Source organism: Salvelinus alpinus, chromosome 11 (genome assembly GCF_045679555.1).
Source record: "Salvelinus alpinus chromosome 11, SLU_Salpinus.1, whole genome shotgun sequence".
Taxonomy (NCBI): Eukaryota; Metazoa; Chordata; class Actinopteri; order Salmoniformes; family Salmonidae; genus Salvelinus; species Salvelinus alpinus.
Genome location: NC_092096.1, coordinates 39,144,160 through 39,168,678, shown reverse-complemented (window position 1 = coordinate 39,168,678; position 24,519 = coordinate 39,144,160). Strand labels below are relative to the sequence as shown.

Here is a 24,519-nt window from a genome sequence, read left to right as displayed (position 1 = left end):
TTTTTTTTTGAATCCATTTTCACAGACATACTCTGTAGTAACCAGGTGTTCAGTGTGCTGACACAACCCCAAACCAGCACTGTCAAAATCAACTTTAGTGTGACTAGAGTAGGATACACTATTGTCCGGTTTACAGTAGCACCTTTATTTCCCCCATAGTTTACCTCTAGAACACTAAAATGTGTATTCCTTCATATCGATGGTAAGACAATCAGGTAAGGTAAAACTTTCTTGTGATTCCAATTGGTAGTAGGCTTTGTATAACAATCACTCAATTAGAATCATTTACCAGGTGACCCTTGATAAACAGAGCCAACTATTGTGTCTGAATTCCCCAACCATGTAACTAAGACTTATTCTACAGCTATTCGAAGACTTCTACTCTATTCTACTTCTATGTAACATTACAAATAATCCCGTCTATCTGCTGGTATAGTTAGGGGCCTGCCTGCCTGCAGCATGAGGGAGTATATTGTACTGTAGCTGTAAATGGCATGGCCATTTATCTGCAGAGCTCCCTACTCTCACTCCCAGCATTACAAGCACTAACTAATCCACTACTATACCATCCTGTCTATACTCTACACTGACCTCTGATTCCCCCCCCCCACCCCTCTGCCTGAAGTGTGCACTCGCTCACCCCCCTTCAGGGATTTAGCCTTCACTAAAAACATTGGATTGGTGGGTGTAAGCATGCATAGGCAAAAGACAGGTGGGAAATGGTCCACTATAATTATATATGAGGGGTAGTGAACCAGTGAACACTTCAGGGCAGAAGAGTAGAGGATACCCTTAGAACACAGATAATTAAATAAATTAAGTTAAATAACAAAATGTCCTCACTTAGAAATGAAACTAACCGAGATGACTACCTACATGTACTGTAAGTGTACTGTGTCTGGGGGGGGTCGGAACTGCTCTGCGCTTTGCACGAGACCCTCACCCTGAGGCTGATGTTTGATAAGCCGCAAGTTGTTTGCAAGGCTATGTTACGAGGAGTACGTACTCCTACTGTGTACAGATGAATGGCCTCCATCTTATGTTTCCTCTATGTGAGAGGCTGTCTACCAGTTTAGTCTCCGAGAGAATCCATAGTGGAAGACGGCTACAGTAGTGCTCTGTAGTAAAATTCTTCCCCTTCCTCCTCCACCCGCTCCCCAAATCCTCCTTCTCCTCGTCCCCCCCTCCTCCCACTTCCCCTCCTCCTCCCCTCTAGATTCAGCCTGTGGTGGCAAGAGGTAGCTTAGCAACCGTTCCGTGCGGTGTAAGCCTGGATGGTGACAGCGCCAGGATTCATAGCACCAAGAAGGGAGCCTTTCATGAGATCTTCAACGTCTCAGAGAATGAGCGCCCTCTACCAGGTCAGAGGACTTACTGCACCTAAAATATTTTTATAAAAAAAAATATTTTCCCCCTGCTATTTACTTTTTTTTAATGCTTTTGGGGCGCTGTCCAGCTGCTTGTAATAACTATTTTTGTGTGTGTGTGTGTCTACAGTGTGTGAGAATGGGTGGAGGTGCTGCCTCATCAACAGAGACCGGAAGATGCCAACCGACTACATTCGAAACGGCATGCTCTACGTTACAGAGAAGCAAGTAGACCTACCTCATCACACTAGCTTGTCTCTTCAAGTACTTAATCACAATAGCTTTTCACCTCGTGGTCTGCTATTCCTTTTTGGGGTGCTATCTTTACTCTCTAATGTGGGTGTATACAACATGCCACGAAATAGTGCCATTATGTTGCAGATTCTCAGAGCTAGATCCAAGAGCGGATGCTTTGTGCTGACTCGTCTCTCCATCGTTCTATCTCTCCTCTTCTCTCACCATCTGTCTCTTTGTCTCTCAGTTATCTGTGCTTCGAGAGCTCCAGTTCCAAATCGGCCTCATCCAAGAAGAATAAGGTCATTAAGCTGGTGGACATCACAGATATCCAGAAGGTGTCTATCTACACTCTCAGCTAATTCAATATTTTTATCATATCGTTTCTATGTTTTCTGTGATATCCTGAAATGCATCTTCCAACAACTGATAGGTTCTTTTGAAATGAATCTATCATAGTTGTATGCATCTGATACCATCTCTTCTCTGTTCCCAGTACAAAGTGCTGTCTGTTTTACCTGGGTCTGGAATGGGAATCTCCATAGCCACTCCCGCCACACAGAAGGTATGGAAATAAAGACTCATTTGACCATTTATTATCCTTTACATATTTACAAATAATACCATTTATTTGTGGGTTTCTGTGTCTCCTCAGCCTCTGGTGTTTGGTGCCATGATCCATCGAGACGAGGCCTTTGAGGCGATCTTCACCCAGTACATGAAGATCATTACCACCTCCAGGCCACCCTCGGGCAGCCCTGAGCTGTAGCCCTGCTATCCCCATGGACAGAGGGCAAGGCTGGGGTCAGGGCTGGGCCACCTTCCTCTGAACCCTCCCTGGCTGGAGGAAAGACAATTGGGGGAAAGTGACAGGACACACACCTGTTCTCCTCCCTCTCTTATTTAGAGTGACTGGACAATCTTCTCTTTTATGACTGAGAGGTGTCTGTGCGCGCGTCTGTCTGGAGGTGGGACTTGTAGTCCAATAGGGATGGTGCACACATTCCTGCACTCTTTCTATGTCGGAACGTGGATGAGGGGGATGAAGAAGAAGGGATGGGGGGGACATTTTTAACACGCATCTCATCATAGGAGAAGGAGCTGGCTCTCCTGCCTGCTTGCCTGACTGACAGCTTTAATTCGCTTCAGAGGTGTGTGTGTGTGTGTGTGTGTGTGTGTGTGTGTGTGTGTGTGTGTGTGTGTGTGTGCTGCCCAGACAGTGCGTCTCTACTCACCTGTCTTCTCTCTGTCTTTCTCGCAAAGTCTGAGTCAGTGTAACTGTTACTGCTGGTCCTGCACGGAACCGTACAGACAGTATGCCGTACGGTAGCTAGATGTTTGTGTAGAAAACAAAAAGCTGTGAGAAAGTCGAGCCAACTCCTGAACAACGTTCAACATGACACGAAGCCTTTTCCGTTAGTTTACATCGTTGCTGTGGATTTTCTGTGGAGACACGCATGCACATTTCAGCAACAAACCGTTTGCTTTCAGGTGTCTTTTCGCATATGACGTGTGTGTGTGTTATACTTTCAACACTCACTACTGAACTGTACTGTGTCACGTACAGTAGTGGGGACCTTGGCGATGATGTTCATTGTGAAATGTTTTCAAATGCCTTTCTTTTGAATTCTGCTTATTTCTGTAATAACCAATGGCATGATGAGGAACTGGACTTTGTTAAAGTATGTCCTGGATCTGTGGATTGTGTTATAAAACTAAAGCACACTCACTGTTAGAGAGAGCCATAACAGACCTAAACCCTGAGTAATGTGTCTAAACTGAAGGTACATAGTTTAAATGTAACATAACTGGTTCAGTGAACTAAACTTGTGTGCTGAGTAACCCTGAGGCCTAAGTTAATGCCTTGGCTTTAGCCTAGTAGGCCAACACATTCTTAAGGTGCATACTGTAGGTCACATAAACATACTAAGACCCAAAACCTGTGTTACTTCAGTTTTTAGTGACATGTTACGGTATAGTAGTACTATAGTAGTTCTACGGTAATACCACTAATACCAACCTGTAGTATTAACACTGGAGTGGTCAGATGTGTACAATATGCTGTCCTGTTAAGAAGTAATTTAACTTGGTTAACTTGACTAGTAACTAGTTAACTCCTGGATGACTTATCTCAGTATTTCAATGCAAATCGAGTCAGTCAACTGGCCTAGTTCTGTAGTATTCATTGACAGCAGGATGAAGTAGACGTTTGAACTGAATATTTTAATGTCACTTTATTATTGTCACCATTTGGGATTTAAGCTGGTCTTTTATTTCTCAGATAGGTTTGATATGTAGAATTGTAATGAATGCCAAACTAAGTGGATGTGCACACTTTCTGTGTTTTGTAAGATGGCTGGAAGAGTTATTGTGGGTAAATATTTCTCGTTTATCGTTTACTGCAAATAAGAGAGGAGATTGTACCATGCTCTCGGATCCATTTTTTTGCCTCAGCACAACAAGCTAGTCCCCTAAAACGCGTTCATCTTCCCACACTGTTAACAAGCCCATATAAACTTTGTTAGTTATTGTCTTACAAAACCCAATCTCCAGTTGTGTTACGACTGGATACGAAATATCATTTCTGGAGATTGTCTATTGTCTAAGGAACTCATGATGTTAGTGTGTTGATTGAATGATTGTCTGACTGTACGTTACTGTAGTCTTAATGCTTACCTGGAACCTTTCTTAGTGGATTAGTAACAACTAACTTTGAAATCTGCAATCAGGGTCTGTCCTAAAAGAAGCATACTGAATGTATTGTGTTACTGCTGTAAACGCTTAGTTACATTGTTTTCTTGCCAAAACGTAATTTCTTTCTTTTACTGCCCGCCATACTCTGCCTACACTGATGTTTACTGAAGGTTGGGTTAAAAACCTTTAATTGATTTTGTTTTTCTTTTGTTTGGATTGTCGGTTTGAGCTCCTAGCCACAGGTGGAGTTATGAAGACTGGACAGATATCTTCCTCTTGCGTTTGAATTACTGTGTCAACTGTCAGCTTTTAAATCGGCTCAGACTGGTCTCAGGACAACCTCTGCTGCTCACCGTCATCCCAACAGCAAACGTAAGCCTGATCTCTGATCTGTTTTATAATGCTTTAATAGCTAAAGCTAAAGTTTAGCTCTTCTGTTGAGTTTGTTGTCATGGCAAATACTATACATGTACTGCATAGCGTGGTAATGAAAGTCAGAGGAGTTGGATCAAGCATATAGTAACAGATCTGGGACCAGGCTAACAGTAGATAGACGGTGACATCAGAGAACATTCTAGTCAGATTATATTGCACGTCAATCACGCTGCAAAAAAAACGTCAGTGATCGTTCTAATGGTAGTGGCGTGCAGTACATGGTAAAATCATAATCTTTTAGCTATTTTTGGATCACTCACAGGCCTTCCTTACAGACAGCAGAGGTCATCATGGCGACTCCGAGACCTTCTGTCCACTGGTTTCTATTGGTTTTGACTTCTGTGGCTCTCGTTGTGTTAACCAAGTATGAGTTGTAACTCAAATGTAAACATTAGTCAATTACTTCATGATATTCCCATACAGTATATCACTGCAAAGTTCAATATACTGCAATCATCTGTCAGTTGTGGGTAATTATTTGTCATCTGTGGGTCCGAGGACTAAAATGACGAAAGAGGAATTTCTATACAATAACGTAATCCATTGATTTTTAAAGAGAACAATGTCCATTGTAAAATATGTGGTGTCCATTTTTTTAAAAATATAAATAAAATGAATTAAGTATTTGGCCTTCTCTGTATTGTTATCCTTTGTAGTACACCTATAGATAATTATGAGAATGTTAGTCATTCCAAATTAACACGAAGGTACTGTAGTAGGAGATGGTGTGGTCGAGTGCTGACTGCAATTCCCACATTCGGCAACTTGATGTCACTGCAGGACAGATGGATGGAGGCTGATAATGACCCTTTAGACACTAGAGGGCAGTGGCATAAGGTGAATAACTCCCAAAGGCTGATTCCATGATGTCAAGCAAAGAGGCACTGAGTTTGAAGGTAGGCCTTGAAATACATCCACAGGTACACCTCCAATTGACTCAAATGATGTCAATTACATTTACATTTAAGTCATTTAGCAGACGCTCTTATCCAGAGCGACTTACAAATTGGAGAAAAAATTAGCCTATCAGAAGCTTCTAAAGCCATGGTGTTATTTTCAGGAAGTTTCCAAACTGTTTAAAGGCACAGTCAATTTAGTGTATGTAAACTTCTGACCCACTGGAATTGTGATACAGTGAATTATAAGTGAAATAATCTGTCTGTAAACAATAGTTGGAAAAATGACTTGTCATGCACAAAGTAGATGCCCTAACCGACTTGCCAAAACTAGTTTGTTAACAAGAAATTTGTGGAGTGGTTGAAAAAACGAGTTTTAATGACTCCAACCTAAGTGTATGTAAACTTTCGACTTCAAATGTATATAGTTATTTATATATATATATATACACATATTATATACTGTAAACAGTATATGTATAAAAGAGATACATTTTGACACCAGCCAGCCCTCTAGACAAATCACATCCCTCCACTGTCATGGAGCATACACAATGTTCTCTCTCTTGGGGAAAAAGCAGAAATGAAGGCAATGTGGTGACAGCAAGTGACAGTGTCACTTTTTATTATCCATCCGCCCCTTGCTCATACTAAGCTGCCAAACTCTGCGGAATGAGGGGAGGCTAGTTGGGGTCAAGCCGCCGTCAAGACTCATTCGCAGTGTTTTCCATTTTGGCTAGTGTTTGCCCACAATACACAGATTATATGCTCAGAGCCTCAGAGAAAGCAATTACCGTTATGAACGGCAGGGCTATTGATCCTCTGTCATTAGAGTGATTTGAGACAAGGGGCTCTATTCGATCTGTGTCGATGAAGTGTTCCAGATTTGCACAATTGAAATTTAAAGGATATTTTTCGACTGAGCCGACTTGTATGTAATCTCCACTGACTCGGGAACATTGTTTAAATTTCAAACATGCTGTAATGCTGAACTTCTATGGTACAGATTGAATAGAGCCCAAGGTCTGCAGTAACGTAATGGATAGGCTATAGACTTTGCCTCTGGCAACCAGTGAGCACGTTTTTGTTTACTGTTGTTCAGGAGGGAAAAAATAAGAAAACACAAAACATGTTACTTGAAAATTTACTGACGAAGAGAAGAGACAACAAAAACAAACCCAAGTAAATGTATCACTCCGGTACACTTGTTGAATTTATCTGAGAGGCTAAGACCCTTTCAAATATGTGTGGGGGAATTAGCGGTGTTTCTCTGTGCAACGTTGAGCAAACATCTGTGGTGTGCCCCTCTTAAACTTAAGCATCTGCTGATCAGTCAAAACGCTCCCCCTCCTCAAATATAAGGCAAATCAACATCATTAAAACAATTCTTCCCACCTCCCCCGCGTGTCGCAGACCATGCGTCTCGGGTAAACATTGCACCAGCTCATTACCATCCACAATCATCTAACAGTTTGGGCTCTACGCCAACATTAAGGATGAGAGAGAGAGAGAGCGAGAGAAAGAGAAACAACAGGAGATTATCCCCTTTGTGCAATCCAATTCCTTAATTAATGAAGGGTTTTCATGCAAGGGAGAACAACTAAATCCTCTGATAGGAAACTTCATATTTAAATATTCATAAGAAGTCGGATAACTTTGACAACGGGAGATTTAGGTGAGGAGGCTTTGGTGATGAAGTATTAGGGAGTTTACGGCTACTTGATCAGATCGCTGCCAGTGGTTGTTTTGGCGGTGTCAGAAGTGGAACCATGTTATGCCCATACACATTGTGACGTATTTATGACGACCTACGTCATCTTCACAGAATCTCGTTCCGCAACTGGACGCAAAATTTCCTGGCAAAGGATGACTGGGGACAGCGTCATAAATATTCACGAGTCCCGTCGGGTGATTGTTTGACCCGTCTTGAGTGCGCGACGTCACACAGATGCTCCTCAAAGCCTTCTGTTTAGCTAGCTCGTACTGCCTGAATAAGCAGAGCACCGACTGAACCACCAGCTTTAGCTTGATCACCAGATTAATTTGGAAATATATAAAAACTTACTCCAGCTAGCTACCAATCTATTTTAGTTTCACTGTCCGATCATTCAAAAAACAGTGGGGGATTTTGGCGATTGGCAATGTTATTGGTGCATTACCGCCACCTACTGTGCTGGAGTGTGGGCCAGAGACAGCACTAGCAACATCAATGGCAGTGGGCACTGCATGTAGTGACCTCAGTCCGTGTAGACATGGCAACATTTGGAAAAATGTTAACTATGCGGCATCCATTTCGCAATGGAGCCTTCAACCGGCAAGGGGGTGCTGCGATGCCAGTCTGTTGCGGACGGTCTCCACTGAAATGAATGACATCTGCTGCAATGCAATGCAACGTACTGCTCATATGTGAATGAGGCATTAGAGCTGTCAGATCTACAAGCGGCTCCCGGCATTATACCTAAAGAGGACATTGCCATTGGCTGCCCGGAGTTGCATTAAAAGAAGGCCCATGCAGCCTTGTTGGTTGCTTTGCGCCAGAGAATGGGGCTGCAATGGATAACTGCCATTTTACGGGCTCATGACCAATTATGTTATTTTGTGTTTTTTTGCTCTGATCATAACTTTTTTGTACTTAAGGTTTCCGCCATCGTTTCCTATGACCGAAAAGAGCTTCCAAATATCAGAACAGCGATCACAAACCTCAATTTGTAGGAAGATTTCTACTTTATAGAGTCAGCAGCGCGGGCACCCTAATGAAACTACGTCAGCGAATTTATAGGCTATATTGACAGCTCTTTGGTCTTGGCCATAGTGGAGTTTGGAGTGTGACTGTTTGAGGTTGTGGACAGGTGTCTTTTATACTGATAACAAGTTCAAACAGGTGCCATTAATACAGGTAACGAGTGGAGGACAGAGGAGCCTCTTAAAGAAGAAGTTACAGGTCTGTGAGGCAGAAATCTTGCTTGTTTGTAGGTGACCAAATACTTATTTTCCACCATAATTTGCAAATAAATTCATTAAAAATCCTACAATGTGATTTTCTGGATTTTGTTTTCTCATTTTGTCTGTCATAGTTGAAGTGTACCTATGATGAAAATTACAGGCCTCTCTCATCTTTTTAAGTGGGAGAACTTGCACAATTGGTGGCTGACTAAATACTTTTTTGCCCCACTGTATATATATATATATATATATATATATATATATATATATATACCGTACCAGTCAAAAGTTTGGACACACCTACTCATTCAAGGGTTTTCCTTTATTCGTACTATTTTTTACATTGTGGTGGAGCAGATCGAGATCTTCAAGTTCCTCGGTGTCCACACCACTATGGATCTATCATGGTCCACACACACCAATACAGTCGTGAAGACGGCACGACAACGCCTCCTCCCGCCTAGGATGCTGAAAAGATAGGCCCTCAGATCCTCAAACTCTGGAACCAACAGGACCCTGAACAGCTTCTACCTCAAGCGCAAGACTGCTAAGTAGTTTGTTAAATAGTTAACCAAATAGCTACCTGGACTATCTGCATTGAGCCTTTTGCACTAACTTTTCTGATTCATAACATATGCTGCTGCTACTGTTAATTATCTATCCTGTTTCCTAGTCACTCTAGTTATATGTACAATACATATCTGCCTCAATTACCTTGTACCCCTGCACATCGACTCTGAACTTGGTACCCCGTGTATACAACAAAGTTAGTTACTCATTGTGTATTTATTATTCCTTTTATTATTACGTGTTATTACTTTTCTATTATTTCTCTATTTTCTTTCTCTCTGCATTGTAGGGAAGGGCCTGTAATTAAACAAAACACTGTTAGTCTACACCTGTTTTTGAGGAAGCATGTGACAAATAAAATTGGATTTTACAATTTGGAACACTGACATGTGAGAAGTTATCTACACCTCGATTAGGCTGATAGAAATCCTCATTATTTAGTTAAATGATTTTCAATTTGAGTGTGATTATTTCGATATAGCCTACACTTTCCCGTTCTGAACTTCTAACATGTGTCGGACAGGTGCGGCTTGACAATGATCACAAGAGCAGCTGCTCACCGATTTGACAGCTCCAATGCACTTACTCCTCCCACACCACCAAAACATCAGCTATGCAGGTATCGGCTTTCACATGTTAATGCTTGATCTGATTGAATGTAGGCCTTAGTTTAGTTCATGTTGGTAGGCTATGTGAGATTCCCAGCTTCCCACCCCTCCCTGCATAACAAAAACTAATACTGGACCGATAATTTGGTACTAAGCACTTCAGTGCATTCCCCCACCACGGGTCTGCTGCTCAATGGCCTGCAAACATGCAGACCATGCAGTAGCAGATGTAGATTTTACCATAGCGCCTAGGGATTTATATAGGCCTAACACAAGACGTCAGGTCTCAGGCAAGGTTCCTTATCGTGTAAGCGTGGTTCACCAAACTGTGAGCGGTAAATCCAATCTAACTCTCCTTTAATACCCCTCTCTTATCGTAATAAAGCCTGATGACGTTGCTTTCCTACAATCACTCTTTAATTTCCTTCTCATCCAGGTCTCTTTCTGTCGATATCCCGACCGAGTCCCAAATGGCACCCACTCCCCTACATAGTACACTACTTTGTAGTGACTAGGGTGCCAATTTGGATGAAACCCCTGTCCACACTACACTGGCAGATTAAATTACCTTTGTGGCATACGCCTTGTGATACACACAGCGCTGGCTAATCATACCGTGGTGATTCGGACGGTAGCGGTAGCTAAGAAACTAAAGGAATGTAATTGCTGTAAATGTGAACATGCTCCCCAGTTAGGTTATGCTAATTAGGGATATTTTAGTGCTGTATGGAGGTGGTAGAGAGCTCTAGCCAAGGCACTTCCAAGTCTGGAGAGACATGAGTTTATTACAGTACAAGGGGCAGGCAATCGGTAGGCAGGCAAAGAGTCGTAAATCCAAATCAGAGTCAGGCAGGTACAGGACGGCAAGCAGGCTCAAGATAAGGACAGGCAGAAAGGTCAGAACCTTGAAGATGAGGAAAATCTAAAACTAGAGCACAGGAAATACAGGAACATGCTGGTAGGACTTGATGGGACAAGACAAACTGGCAATAGACAAACAGAAAATGCAGGTATAAATACACAAGGTAATGGGAGACACCTGGTGGGGGATGGATACAATCACAAGACGGGTGAAACAGATCAGGGGGTGACACTTGAGCTACTGTTCTCTCTCTAACCTCAAGCCTCTCTTCACCTCTCTACTCTCTCCACTCTCCCCTTCCCCATGTCAAATATTCTCTCCTTATCCTCCAATAGTTACCAAACCTTTTTGTGCCATGGCCCAAGACCTTTCCATTTTCACCAACCTGTGTTGATTCTCTACCCACCATTTGTGGACCACTGCGTTTAGTTATGGCCAGTGGTAGAAAAAGTACTCAATTCTCATACTTGAGTAAAAGTAAAGATACCTTAATAAAAATGACTCAAGTAAAAGTGAAAGTCACGCAGTAAAATACTACTTGAGTAAAAGTCTAGAAGTATTTGGTTTTAAATATACTTAAGTATCAAAGTAAATTTAGTTGCTAAAATATACTTTTATAAAGTAAAAATACAAATAATTTAAAATTCCTTATGTTAAATAAACCAGACGACACAATTAAATTTTTTAATTTTTTATTTACGGATAGCCAGGGTCACACTCCAACCCTCAGACATAATTTAAAATCAAAGCATTTGTTATTAGTGAGTCCGCCAGATCAGAGGGAGTAGGGATGACCAGTTCTCTTGATAAGTGTGCGAATTGAACCCTTTTCTGTCCTGTTAAGCATTCAAAATGTAACGAGTACTTTTGGGTGTCAGGGAAAATGTATGGAGTAAAAAGTACATAATTTTCATTAGGAATGTATTGAAGTAAAAGTTTTTTAAAATATAAATAGTAAAGTACAGTAGTACTTCACTTAAGTACTTTACATCACTGGTTATGGCCATTTCAAAAAGAGTTGTCTTGAAGCTAGGGGGCAGTATTTTGACGTTTGGATAAAAAACATTCCCAAAGTAAACTGCCTATTTCTCAGGTCCAGAAGCTAGAATATGCATATAATTGGCAGATGAGGATAGAAAACACTCTAAAGTTTCCAAAACTGTCAAAATATTGTCTGTGAGTATAACAGAACTGATATTGCAGGCGAAAACCTAAGGAAAATCCAACCAGGAAGTGCTGTTTTTCTGAAACTTCTCTGTTCCATTGCAAGCCTATCCTCCTTTTAAAGGGATATCAACCAGATTCCTTTCCCTATGGGTTCCACAGGGTGTGAACAGTCTTTTGACATAGTTTCAGGCTTTTATTCTGAAAAATGAGCGAGAATGATCACATCACGTCAGTGGATAGCCAGATGTCCTTAGATTTGTTCATGCGCGCGCCACTGGAGCGAGACCTTTTCTTTCTCTCTTGTATTGAAAAGTTTCCCGCCCGGTTGAAATATTATCAATTATTTATTGTAAAAACAACCTGAGGATTGATTATAAAAAACGTTTGACATGTTTCTACGAACTTTACGGATACTATTTGGAATTTTCGTCTGCCCGTCATGACCTGCACGAGCCTGTGGATTACTAAACAAAACATGCCAACCAAATGGAGGTTTTTGGATATAAAGAGAATCTTTATGGAACAAAACAAACATTTATTGTGTAACTGGGAGTCTAGTGAGTGCAAACATACGAAGATCATCAAAGGTAAGCAATTAATTTTATTGCTTTTCTGACTTTCGTGACCAATCTACTTTGCTGCTAGCTGTTTGTAATGTTTTGTCTGCTGAGAGCTGTCCTCACATAATCGCATGGTTTGCAATCTGACACTTCAGGTGGATTAACAACAAGCTAAGCTGTGTTTTGGTATATTGCACTTGTGATTTCATGAAAATTAAATATTTTTAGTAATTTAATTTGAATTTGGCGCTGAGCAATTCACCGGATGTTGATGAAAATGATCCCGCTAAAGGGATCGGTGCGCCAAGTTAAGGTCACTTTGTTTACTGGCTTTAAAAGGATTCTTTTTTTTACCCCATTCAGAGGGCTGTAGCAGACAGGCGGATACTGTGCTGGAGGAGGAGAGAGAGGAGAGATGGAGATGTTCGGAACAGCAGGTGATGGAAGATCAGGCCCTTTACTTTACTTAAGCTGCTGACTGGCGCTGTAGAGAGCTGAAGGGAGCTGAGCCTAAAGTAACGGCCCAAATAGCACAATTCCCTGGCTACATAGTGCGCTACGCTATGGGCCCTGGTCAAAAGTAGCACACTTTGAAGCGAATAGGGTGAAATTTGGGATGTAGGATACTGTACACAGACTGGTGCTTGCTGTGAGGCTAAGATGGTGGAAACAACAAAGTCTACACATTTGATGTGTGATAATAACGGTAATAAGTCTAACGTCCTGTGCAATTACCATCATCTCCTTTTGATTTAGAAGAAACTATTGAAAATGTCTAACTGTGTATGGGTTTACTTGAACATAAGACTAAATCAAATTTTACCATATTATTCTGTTTACTTAATTGACTAGTAATTTAATGTATAAATCACACTGGTGTTGAAGAGTCTTACTTTATCGCACCCTACTGGGCACAGACATCAATTCAACATCTATTCCATGTAATTTAGTTGAAACAACGTTGGGTTCAACCAGTGTGTGCCCAGTGAGACCTGATTTAGGTGAAAAAGTATAATTATCTGTGTGATGATGATGATGATAATAATAACAACTCTTTGTGCTCACAATTATGCTTTGCGGTGTGATTTCACACAATTTACCTATGTAATAGATATGGTGTTCTAGCTCGAACTCTGTGGGAGCTGTATCTGTAATACCCCAGGTGACCACTGTGTGGCAGTCTCTGAACATGGTAGTGAGTGCTGTACTGAGGCCAGTAAAAACAGGAAGGTCCCTGATCCTTGACTGCTGTCCACATAGTAACAGAGGACGAAAAGCATCCTGTGTTAGTTCAGCGCTCTCATGTTGCACTACAAGAGTGTGTGTGCGAGAGAGAGAGCGTGTGTGTGTGTGCTCTCTTATGTGCATGTGTGTAAGGACTGTCAATGGACGCCTGTCTGTCTGGTCACACACCCATACTGAGGCTCATGGGAGCTGTAACACTGTAAAGGTTCTTGTTATCCTGAGAGCAGTTACCAAGGTTACCCTTCTAAAACGCTTTCCGTCTCACTGCGCTGTACCAGACTTAATAAACTGCTGAGTGACTACATTAGTGTACCTCTCTCGCGCTCTCTTTATTGCTCTGTCAAGCAATAGCTTTCTTCTTCTACAAGTGAGAGAAGCAAACAACACTGGTGATTTAGTTTACTGTGGTCGACACCCCGCTCTGTTCAGTGCTTTGTGTGGTCCATAAGTGAATGTCTACCTGCTGTGTGTACCTGAGTGTGTAAGTGTGTGATTATGTACCTAAGTGTGTACCTGCTACTCACAGGGTCCCTCGCCAGTGGTGGTTTCTAGGTCTGAAAGGTTTGGTTCTGCTATGTTCTCTGGGCATGGTTCTTTAAATGGTTTGAAAATAGACCAATCAAAACACAGTGATTTAGTTATGTGTGGTGGTGTGTGTGTGTATTAACTCTACCAAATCTCTCCTCTCTCCTCAAGACAAGTTCACAAAATGCTTCATGTTCTCATTTTAGAAGCTATTACCAACCTGACAGTATGTTATAAAGGCTTATCTGCTTTGGAGGTCTACAGTCAGAGCTTTCAAACACTTACAAAGTGGTTTAAAGTATCAAAGAAGCATAAGGTATTATCTTCCATTAAGAACTGGTCCCTTTGTTGGGCTAAGCTATTAAAAGGCAGAACAAAAAGACCAACATTTCAGTCTTGTCATCTATAATTGTTCACTAAAAAAGACTGGTGATATTCTTCTCACCCCACTCTCCTACATACCTCCTACCATCTTCTCTCTGGTCTGTCCACTAACTACAGTGAATGGCACTGGAGATAATGGCTGCCGTTATACAGTCTCCTAACCAATAGTGCTATTGTGGGTGTTTTTTCACGTTATTTGTAACTTATTTTGTACATAATGTTTCTACCACTGTCACTTATGACCGAAAAGAGCTTCGAGAAATCAGGACAGCAATTACTTTTTAACGTGTCGGACGAGAGGGATTTACTCCAGACACCCGACAAGGCCCTCATCCCCGTCATCCGCAGGAGAAAGAGACAGAGATATCGAGGACGAAGGTCGGGGTGCCTTGTGAGGATCCTGTGGCGAGTGGATCATTTGCCATTACCATCGGTCCTATTAGCCAACCTACAATAATTGGATAATAAAATAGACCAACTCCAAGCACGTATATCCTATAAACGGGACATTAACGGTAATATCTTATGTTTCACCGAGTCGTGGCTGAACGACAACATGAATAACATACAGCTGGTGGGTTACACACTGTATCGGCAGGACAAGGGGTGGCGGTCTATGTATATTTGTAAACAGCTGGTGCACGATATCTAAGGAAGTCTCAAGGTTTTGTTTGCCTGTGGTAGAGTATCTTATGATAAGCTGTAGACCACACTATTTACCAAGAGAGTTTTCATCTATATTCTTCGTAGCTGTCTATTTATCTCCACAAACCAATGCTGGCACTAAGACCGCACTCAATGAGCTGTGTACGGCCATAAGCAAACTGGAAAACGTTCATCCAGAGGTGACGCTCCTAGTGGCCGGGGACTTTAAAGCAGGGGAACTTAAATCCACTTTACCTCTTCTACCAGCATGTTAAATGTGCAACCAGAGGGGGAAAAAACTCTAGACCACCTTTACTCCACACACAGAGACGCATACAAAGCTCTCCCTCTCCCTCGCCCTCCATTTGGCAAATCTGACCATAATTCTATCCTCCTGATTCCTTCTTACAAGCAACAATTAAAGCAGGAAGCAGCCGTGACTTGGTCAAAAGTGGTCAGATGAAGCCGATGCTAAGCTACAGGACTGTTTTGCTAGCACAGACTGGAATATGCTCTGGGATTATTCCGAAGGGATTGAGGAGTACACCACATCAGTCACTGGTTTCATCAATAAGTGCATCGATGACATCGTCCCCACAGGGGACTGTACGTACATACCCCAACCAGAAGCCGTGGGTTACAGGTGTCATGACGTTGGCAGTGGGGGTAGGTTTATGACAGTCATAAATACCTCTTTCCCCCTTTTTCCCTCTCCCTACTATAACTGATGTGACATAAGAAAACCCATTGGTTAACATAGAGATTCTGGGAACATCAGAAGTTGGGGGAAATGAACTATATTCGGGTAATCCGACCAACTGAACATATGCGGTGGTACTTAAGGTATATTATGTCAGTTCGGTTGCCCTCTGACACATTCTCATCAATGATAGAATGACAAACTCTACTGTAGAAAGTCTAAACGTCAGAGGTATCGGATTCACATGGAATTGTTGTTTAATTCAAATGTTTGAATATTAAATTATTTGTGAAGAGATTAAATGTAATTTTAGCTTCCAAATGAGAGATTTGGGTTTTCATAAGTTTGGCCTCTGCTCAACCAGTGGCCCGCCCCTGTGAAGAGACATGGGTTACAAACTTTTCAGACACACCCCTCTCCCTCCACTATAAAAGCCATTGACAAAAATATAACTTCCTGTTCCGGGTACATTTAGGATGACGATCCGATGTCAGAATGGTTCAGATAATAACTACAGAACTAAGCCAACATCAGCATGGACTTTGGTTGTAAATGGTATGAACTTTGAACTCGTATTCACTACAGAAGTGATACCTCCTAGCCGTTGAGTTAGCAACAGCTGCTACAAACGCAGGTTAGGAAGGACAGTCAGAGTATCCCGTCTACTACACATCGACGTTACTCCAACGTATCCAGTGACCACCAGAGACATTCTTCAAACGACAGAGGACTCGGTTTGGCAAGACGGTCTTCCATCTACCACCAACCCACTGAAGCGCAGCTCAGAGTAAATATTTATTGCAGTTTCCTTTTCTAAATGGGCGGTAATTTAGAATGCATAAGATACTGTATTTACGATGATACAGCTTCGCCTATGTTCTAGTCTCCCGCTCTTTCACTAAAACTCAGCCCCTTTTCTTTGTGTAACAAGCTGTCATATCTATTCTGCCCGCTAGGGACGTTTTCCTTTATGACGGCACTTTGTAATCAAGTTATGATTTAATTGTGTATGTGTGATTCTGTGTGATTAGTTAGGTATTTAGTAAATAAATAATTAAACCCAATTTTGTATTGCTGATTCAACTTGTTAGCCAGGATTCTTGCAGATAACCAAGGATTTACCACTTTCAGATGAGACTGAATAAAATGACGATTAATGTGACTGCTATGGATGTAAAAGATTTAGTAATATTTAAGAGTTTATTCGGAAGATAACAGCTCTATAAATATTCTTTCGTGGTGTCCCTCTCTAGTTAATTACATTTACATGATTAGTTCAATCAGGTAATATTAATTACGGAGAAATTATTTTATAGAATAGCATGTCATAGCAATTAATCTGGCATAGCCAAAGACACGACACAGGCAACATCAGCACTGAGCTAAAGGGTAGAGCTGCCACTTTCAAGGAGCAGGACTCTAACCTGGAAGCTTATAAGAAATCTCGCTATGCCCTCTTATGAACCATCAAACATGCAAAGCGTCGATACAGGAATAAGTTCGAATCGTACTACACCGGCTCCGATGCTCGTCGGATGTGGCAGGGCTTGCAAACTATTACAGACTACAAAGGGAAGCACAGCCGCGAGCTGCCCAGTGACACGAGTGTACCAGACAAGCTAAATTACTTATATGCTTGCTAAGACCTTTTAACAGGTCAACATTCACAAGGCCGCAGGGCCAGATAGATTACCAGAACGTGTACTCTGAGCGTGCGCTGACCAACCGACAAGTGTCTTCACTGACATTTTCAACCTCTCCCTGTCTGAGTCTGTAATACCAACATGTTTCAAGCAGACCACCATAGTCCCTATGCCCAAGAACACTACGTTAAACTGCCTAAATGACTACCAACACGTAGCACTTGTGCCTGTAGCCATGAAGTGCTTCGAAAGGCTGGTCATGGCCAACATCAACACCATTATTCCAGAAACCCTAGACCCACTCCAATTTGCATACCGCCCCAACAGATCCACAGATGATGCAATCTCTATTGCACTCCACACTGCCCTTTCCCAACTGGACAAAAGGAACACCTATGTGAGAATGCTATTCATTGACTACAGCTCAGAGTTCAACACCATGGGGCCCTTAAAGCTTATCACTCAGCTAAGGACCCTGGGACTAAACACGTCCCTCTGCAACTGGAACCTGGACTTCCTGACGGGCCGCCCCAGGTGGTAAGGGTAGGTAACTACACATCCGCCACGCTGATCCTCAACACAGGGGCCCCTCAGGGGTGTGTTCTCAGTCCCCTCCTGTACTCCCTGTTCACTCATGACTGCATAGCCAGGCACAACTCCAACACCATCATTAAGTTTGCTGATGACACAACTGATCACCGACAATGATGAGACAGTCTATAGGGAGGAGGTCAGAGACCTGGCCTTGTGGTGCCAGGACAACAACCTCTCCCTCAACGTGGTCAAGACAAAGGAGATTATTGTGGACTACAGGAAAAGGACCGAGCACGCCCCCATTTTCATCGACGGGGCTGTAGTGGAGCAGATTAAGAGCTTCAAATTCCTTGGTGTCCACATCACCAACAAACTATAATGTTCCAAGCACACCAAGCCAGTCGTGAAGAGGGCACGACAAAACCTATTCCCCCTCAAGAGACTGAAAAGATTTGGCATTGGTCCTCAGATCCTCAAAATGTTATACAGCTGCACCATCGAAAGCATCCTGACTGGTTGCATCACTGCCTGGTATGGCAACTGCTCGGCCTCCAACCACAAGGCACTAGAGGGTAATGCGTATGGCCCAGTACATCACTGGGGCCAAGCTTCCTGCCATCCAGGACTTCTATAGCAGGCGGTGTCAGAGGAAGGCCCTAAAAATTGCCAAAGACTCCAGCCACCCTTGTCATAGACTGTTCTCTCTGCCACTGCATGGCAAGCAGTACCGGAACGCCAAGTATATATCCAAAAGGCTTCTCAACAGCTTCTACCCCCAAGCCATAACACTCCTGAACAGCTAATCAAATGGCTACCTAGACTATTTGCATTGCCCTCCCAAATTTATGCTGCTGCTATTCTCTGTTTATTATCTATGCATAGTCCCTAACTCCCACACACAACTAAATCCCTGAACCCTATCCAACTTTTCTCACGAGTAAGGAATGGAGTATGGTTGGTGTGTAGACTTGGCTCTACCTTGCTGTGTTAATTTATTTGTTTTATTGAACCTTTATTTACCCAGATAAGTCCATTGAGAACCAATACTCATTTAAATAACATTGCAACAGTGAACAGGACAACACACAATACCACAAAAAAGAAATACAACACACTATACAGAGGAAAGGTACAAATTAATCAAATATACAACAATAAGAAATGTTCTCAGTGGGTTGGTTAGAGCAGAAAAGTCCAAGCCAACACAGCAGACTTAATGATCAGCAGCTACACTGATCAGATAGCAGCTCAGTTAATGTTTTTGAAGGAGTCTAGTGGGATGAAAATGTCAAGTTTGAGGGGCTTTTGCAGCTCGTTCCAGTCGTTGGCGGAGGGAAACTGGAATGAATGACGGCCAAAGGAAGTGCAGGCTTTGGGAATGACCAGTGTGATACATTTACCAGAGCGCAGGTTGCTATTGGTAGTGGAGATGTTGAAGAGTGAGCTGAGGTAGAGGGGAGACTTGCCTATGAGGGACTTGTAAATAAAGTGGTACCAGTGGGTCTGACGTTGTGTATGTAACAAGGGCCAGTTGGCCAGGTTGTAAAGGTCACAGTGATGAATGTTGCAGGGGGCACTGGTAACAAAGCGGATAGCAGTGCGATAAATTATGTCTAGTTTATTGAGGGAGGTTTAGGGGGCAAGCCTGCAAACTACAGTACCAGTAAAAAGTCTGGACACAGCTACTCATTCAAGGGTTTTTCTTTATTTCTACTATTCTCTACATTGTAGAATAGTGAAGACATCGAAACTAGTAAATAACACATATGGAATCATGTAGTAATCAAAAAAAAAGTTAAACAAATCAAAATACTACATGATTCCATATGTGCTTTTCATAGTTTTGATGTCTTCACTATTATTCTACAATGTAGTAAAAAATAAAGAGAAACCATTGAATGAGTAGGTGTGTCCAAACCTTTGACTGGTACAGTATATCGCCATAGTCCAGGATTGTCAGGATGGTCCTTTGTATGTCTAGGTCTTTGGCTGTAAGACTCCCCTCTGTCCCCTGTAATCACCACACAATGATATAAGAAGCGCCAAATATTTGGCCAAATTCTGAAAAGAATGAGCAAAAGATGGAGGCTAGGTGTACTGTAGGTTGTGTGGTTGTGCTGTCACCCTCCTTTGGATCCTGCAAGAACAGGCGGCTAAGGGGTGACTATCTAACTGTTGGTGGCAGTTGGGTCTTTTTCCCGCTTGCCATGGTGAGCTCTGAGCAGTATGAAGATGAAAAGCTTGAGGGGAACTGTAATCAGATTGTCTCCCGCTGTCACGCCCTGACCATAGAGAGCCTTTGTTTTTCTATGGTATAGTAGGTCAGGGCGTGACTGGGGGTTGTTCTAGTTAGTTATTTCTATGTGGGGTTCTGGGTTATTATTTCTATGTTGGTGATTGGTATGATTCCCAATTAGAGGCAGCTGGTAATCGTTGTCTCTAATTGGGGATCATATTTAGGTAGCCTTTTTTCACCTGTGTTTGATGGGATATTGTTTTGAGTTAGTGCACGTAGCACTCCATTGTCGTCATGTTTCGTTGTTTGTTTCTTTATCGTTTTATTTTGCTAAGTTTCACTTTCAATTAAATTATGTGGAACTCAACATCCGCTGCGCCTTGGTCCGATAATTATTCCAGCGAACGTGACACCCGCAGTCTGACTCTGGATGTATGTTCTCTTGCTAGCCTAAAACGCACACGTGCATGCGCCCCACACCCCCAAACTCAGCGCCACATTAATAACCATCCAGCCCCAGTCAGATCTCATTCCATCAGAGCCAGGGAGAGGCTGCCACCGCTCTGCTCTAAGCCCAGATTTAGGCACTTTGACTGGGACACACTCAGTAGGCCTCCCTCTCCACCACCCACCACCAGCCATCCACCATTTCTTCTTAACACTAGATATTGTTTGTTACACCCAGAGCCCCCAAATGAGACAGGATTTGGGGCTAAGAGTGTAAGGATTTTGTCTGCAGGGAATCAAAGTGACTTTCTCTGTTGGATTCCCTTTGTAAAATAGTAAAGCTCAACACCAAGGTTCTCGCTCGCTCTCCGTTGTTCGTTATCTTCGCCGCAGGCAGCTAAGAGCAGCTTAGCGCGTCGCGGTCATAACACCGCTACGAAAGCAATTCATTATTACAAAATGGTTTATAATTACGCTGTGGTCACGGGTTGTTAGCTGACTCCGTATGCGTCCTACATTGTGCTCCAACCTCCTGTGGTTTTACCTATTAAACCCTCTTTCCGTCTCCCGCTCCCGCTCCCCATCTCCATCTCCCTCTGTCTCTCTCAAATTCAAATTCAGATTGCTTTATTGGCATGAAATGCAATTTGTAGATATTGCCAAAGCAGTATAGTGGTACAGCATAAATACAGTAGAATGCAATGAGGGTAATAACAGTAATAATAACAGTACATATAATCATGTATGCAGGTACAACACTACTGCTGTTGTATTGTGTAATCTTAGGTCAATAAATGGAATTGAATAAAAATAAGATTATAATGTTAGTTGCATCTCACTGCATTGTACCACTCAATTGTAGGAGTGTGTTGGGGGACTTAATAAACTGTTGCCCCTCTCTCCCCCCACACACACATGCACGCACGCACACACAGACAGACAGAGGTCACTCAGACCTACCCAGCAAACGAGTCTCCCAGCTCCCAGATATGCCATTACATATTTATTTTCGCTCCGGGCTGCCCCAGTACTTTAGTGACACCGACCACATGAGTAGTTTGATTTGATTTGAAAGAGGACATCTGGTGGCCTTCTGGCTGTGATAGTGGAGGGTGAAGGTATATGCGGGACCCTATTCCTTATATAGTGCACTACTTTTGACCAAAGCTACATAGGGAGTAGGGTGCCAACAGCTGTACAGAAAGACTCACGTTAAGGCCAAATTACAGAGGAGGAACTTCTTGATGCAATTAAAGCCTTTAAGTCCGGGAAAACACCAGGGCTGGATAGCATACCAGTTGAGGTTTTACCAAACCTTTTTTTATGTACTCAGAGGTCTGTTATTAGCATGTTTTAACCACTCCTATAAAAATGGTAGATTATCAGATACTCAACAAGAATTTCATTATTAGGGCCAAAGCGGTAAATATAAAGATCCAGTCCATAAAAAAAATGGTAGGCCCCTTACACTTCAGTGTTGTGACCAAAAATTCGAGCAAAATGCATAGCGCACAGAATTAAAAAGATATTGTTGGATGTTATTCATCCTAATCAGACAGTTTTTTTTTTTACATGGACGATACATTGGAGATAAGACAAGTATTGGAAACAATAGAACACTATGAAAAATCTGAGAAACCAGGCCTGGTTTTCATAGCTGACTGTGAAAAGGTCTTTAATAAAGTACGACTGGAGTTTATATATATGCCGGTAATATTTCAATTTGGGAGAATCTCTTATACAATGGGTTAAAGTTATGATATTAACCCTAGGTGTAAAATATGAAATAATGGCTACTTATCAGAAAGTATTAAACTGTCAAGAGGTGTAAAACAAGGTTGTCCACTATCAGCATATCTATCTAAATCAACAATAATATCAAGGGCCTAGACATTTTGGGTTTAAAAACGAAGGTGTCATTGTACTCTGAGGATTTATGTTTTCTTTTAAATCCACAATTTGGATCCCTCCACAGCCTCATAGAGGATCTAGATACTTTTTCTAACCTCTCTGGATTACAACCAAATCATGATAATTGTACTATATTACGTATTGGATCACTAAAAAATACAGCTTTTACATTAGAGTGTAGTTTACCAATAACATGGTCTGATGGTGAAGTGAACATACTAGGTATTCATATCCCGAAAGAAAGAAATGCTCTCACTACAATACATTTGAATAGAAAGTTAGCATTTACATTTACATTTAAGTCATTTAGCAGACGCTCTTATCCAGAGCGACTTACAAGTCTAATAAAATTGTGATGCAGAGTAAAGGTCTACATCAACTGTAGTTAACCATTTTACTTCTATGGACCTAGAGTTGACAGTTGGGCACTTAATTGACATGGCACTATAACAACATACGGTAGAGGACACGCTCTGTGGTCAGAGGTAATGTCCTTTATAAACCTCATGTTAAACTTTCCCTATTGTTATGACCCTCAGTCACTGATAGGGCTTCAATTGTCAGTATTTATCACCAGGAATTTGAGATTCTCAGTAAGACGGAGCAAAGAACCCAAATAAACTGATACAACATCCATGGTGAACAATTAGAAAATAAACTTTAGTGATATTGTTTTACAAGAAGCCTTGACTCCAAAATACAGTAGTGTTGTCAACAAAACACCTTTATATTACAGCTGTGTTGCACTGCACCAGTTTAACACTCCCCTCCCTATAAATGCAAAGCCAGTAGGATCTATCAGAGAAGGCAGGAGTCCTGGACTGAGGCTGGAGGCTGTAGCCTGGGGATGGACGTGGTTTAGCTCTGGCCTCCCAGGGTGTGCTTGTCAAACAGGTACTCTGCCATCTTGTTTTTGACAGCATCCATCTTGGTGAGGTTGGTGATGTGGTCTCCCAGCTTCTTAATGGCCTCCACCTGCTCGTTCAGGTAATGGGTCTCCAGGAAGTCACACAGATGGGGGTCAACCTTGTCAGAGGCAATCTTGTGCAGGTCCAGCAGGGCCTGGTTCACATTCTTCTCCAGCTGCAGAGCACACTGCATGGCCTCCAGCCCATTGCCCCACTCATCACGTTCTGGCTTCTTGATGTCCTGGAGTAAAATGCGTCCACCTCTCTTGTTCTGGAAAGAGAGAAGCTTGTCGGCGTGCTCGCGCTCCTCGTCGCTGTTCTCCTTGAAGAAATGCGCGAAGCCAGACAGAGCCACATCGTCACGGGAGAAATAGAAAGCCATTGAAGTGTAGGTGTGGGAGGCAAACATCTCCATGTTGATCATCCGGTTGATAGCAGCTTCGCAATCGTGGTGATAGTTCTGGCGGATCTGAGACTCCATTTTGGCAGGTATTCTTTTATATCAAATTGAAATGTACATAAATAAAGTTCCTTCGACTATTTTGCTATTACAGTTAAAGTAAGTGTTACGTTATCAATCCGTAATGTTCTATAGTGCGGGACGAAGGCAGAGCAAAAATAGATACAATTTTGCTACCTTGAAAGGGATAATACCATGTCTATTTGTGGGAAAAAATCATCCTGATTTAACTCTTTAGTCATATCCCAGTTTACCTATTTGCTCATGTTCTTGTCTACACCGTTCAACTTGTTTTTTATATATGAGCAGAAAATATAACATTTAATTTGGAATGGCAAGCCAGACAAAATTAAATGGGCCTATTTATATAATGAATATGAATTCAGAGGGTAGACATGATTAAATATTAAAGCATTAGACATCTCACTAAAGGCTTCAGTCATACACAAGTTATACTTAAATCCAAACGGGTTCTCTAGCAGATTATTAAGAATGACTCAGGCCTTTTTGCCTTTATTAAGATTACAACCTCTCACTTTTGGTTA

At 42.0% G+C, this 24,519-nt stretch overlaps 2 protein-coding genes across 7 annotated transcripts in view; one reads left to right on the top strand and one right to left on the bottom strand.

Moving 5' to 3' along the window:
- Positions 1–5,360, top strand: part of LOC139534122 (GRAM domain-containing protein 4-like) — a 77,813-nt gene extending 72,453 nt beyond the window's left edge. For 5 of the 6 annotated variants that reach the window (XM_071332905.1, XM_071332904.1, XM_071332903.1 and 2 more), the window contains 5 exons: positions 1,217–1,361; positions 1,498–1,591; positions 1,849–1,939; positions 2,098–2,166; positions 2,257–5,360. In XM_071332905.1, coding sequence (XP_071189006.1) covers positions 1,217–1,361; positions 1,498–1,591; positions 1,849–1,939; positions 2,098–2,166; positions 2,257–2,370 — 513 coding nt within the window. In that variant the 3' untranslated portion in view covers positions 2,371–5,360. The remainder of the gene's footprint in view (positions 1–1,216; positions 1,362–1,497; positions 1,592–1,848; positions 1,940–2,097; positions 2,167–2,256) is intronic. The other variant, XR_011666914.1, reaches the window with a different exon arrangement.
- A 17,887-nt stretch (positions 5,361–23,247) lies between these two features.
- On the bottom strand, positions 23,248–24,121 carry LOC139534121 (ferritin, middle subunit-like). The gene has a single exon (XM_071332901.1). The coding sequence runs from the start codon at positions 23,993–23,995 to the stop codon at positions 23,465–23,467; it is 531 nt and encodes a 176-aa protein (XP_071189002.1). The 5' UTR covers positions 23,996–24,121; the 3' UTR covers positions 23,248–23,464.
- Positions 24,122–24,519: the final 398 nt, after the last annotated feature.

What these genes read in the sequence shown, in the direction of transcription:
- LOC139534121 (XM_071332901.1), bottom strand. Translation starts at nt 23,995, where the DNA reads ATGGAGTCTCAGATCCGCCAGAACTATCACCACGATTGCGAAGCTGCT.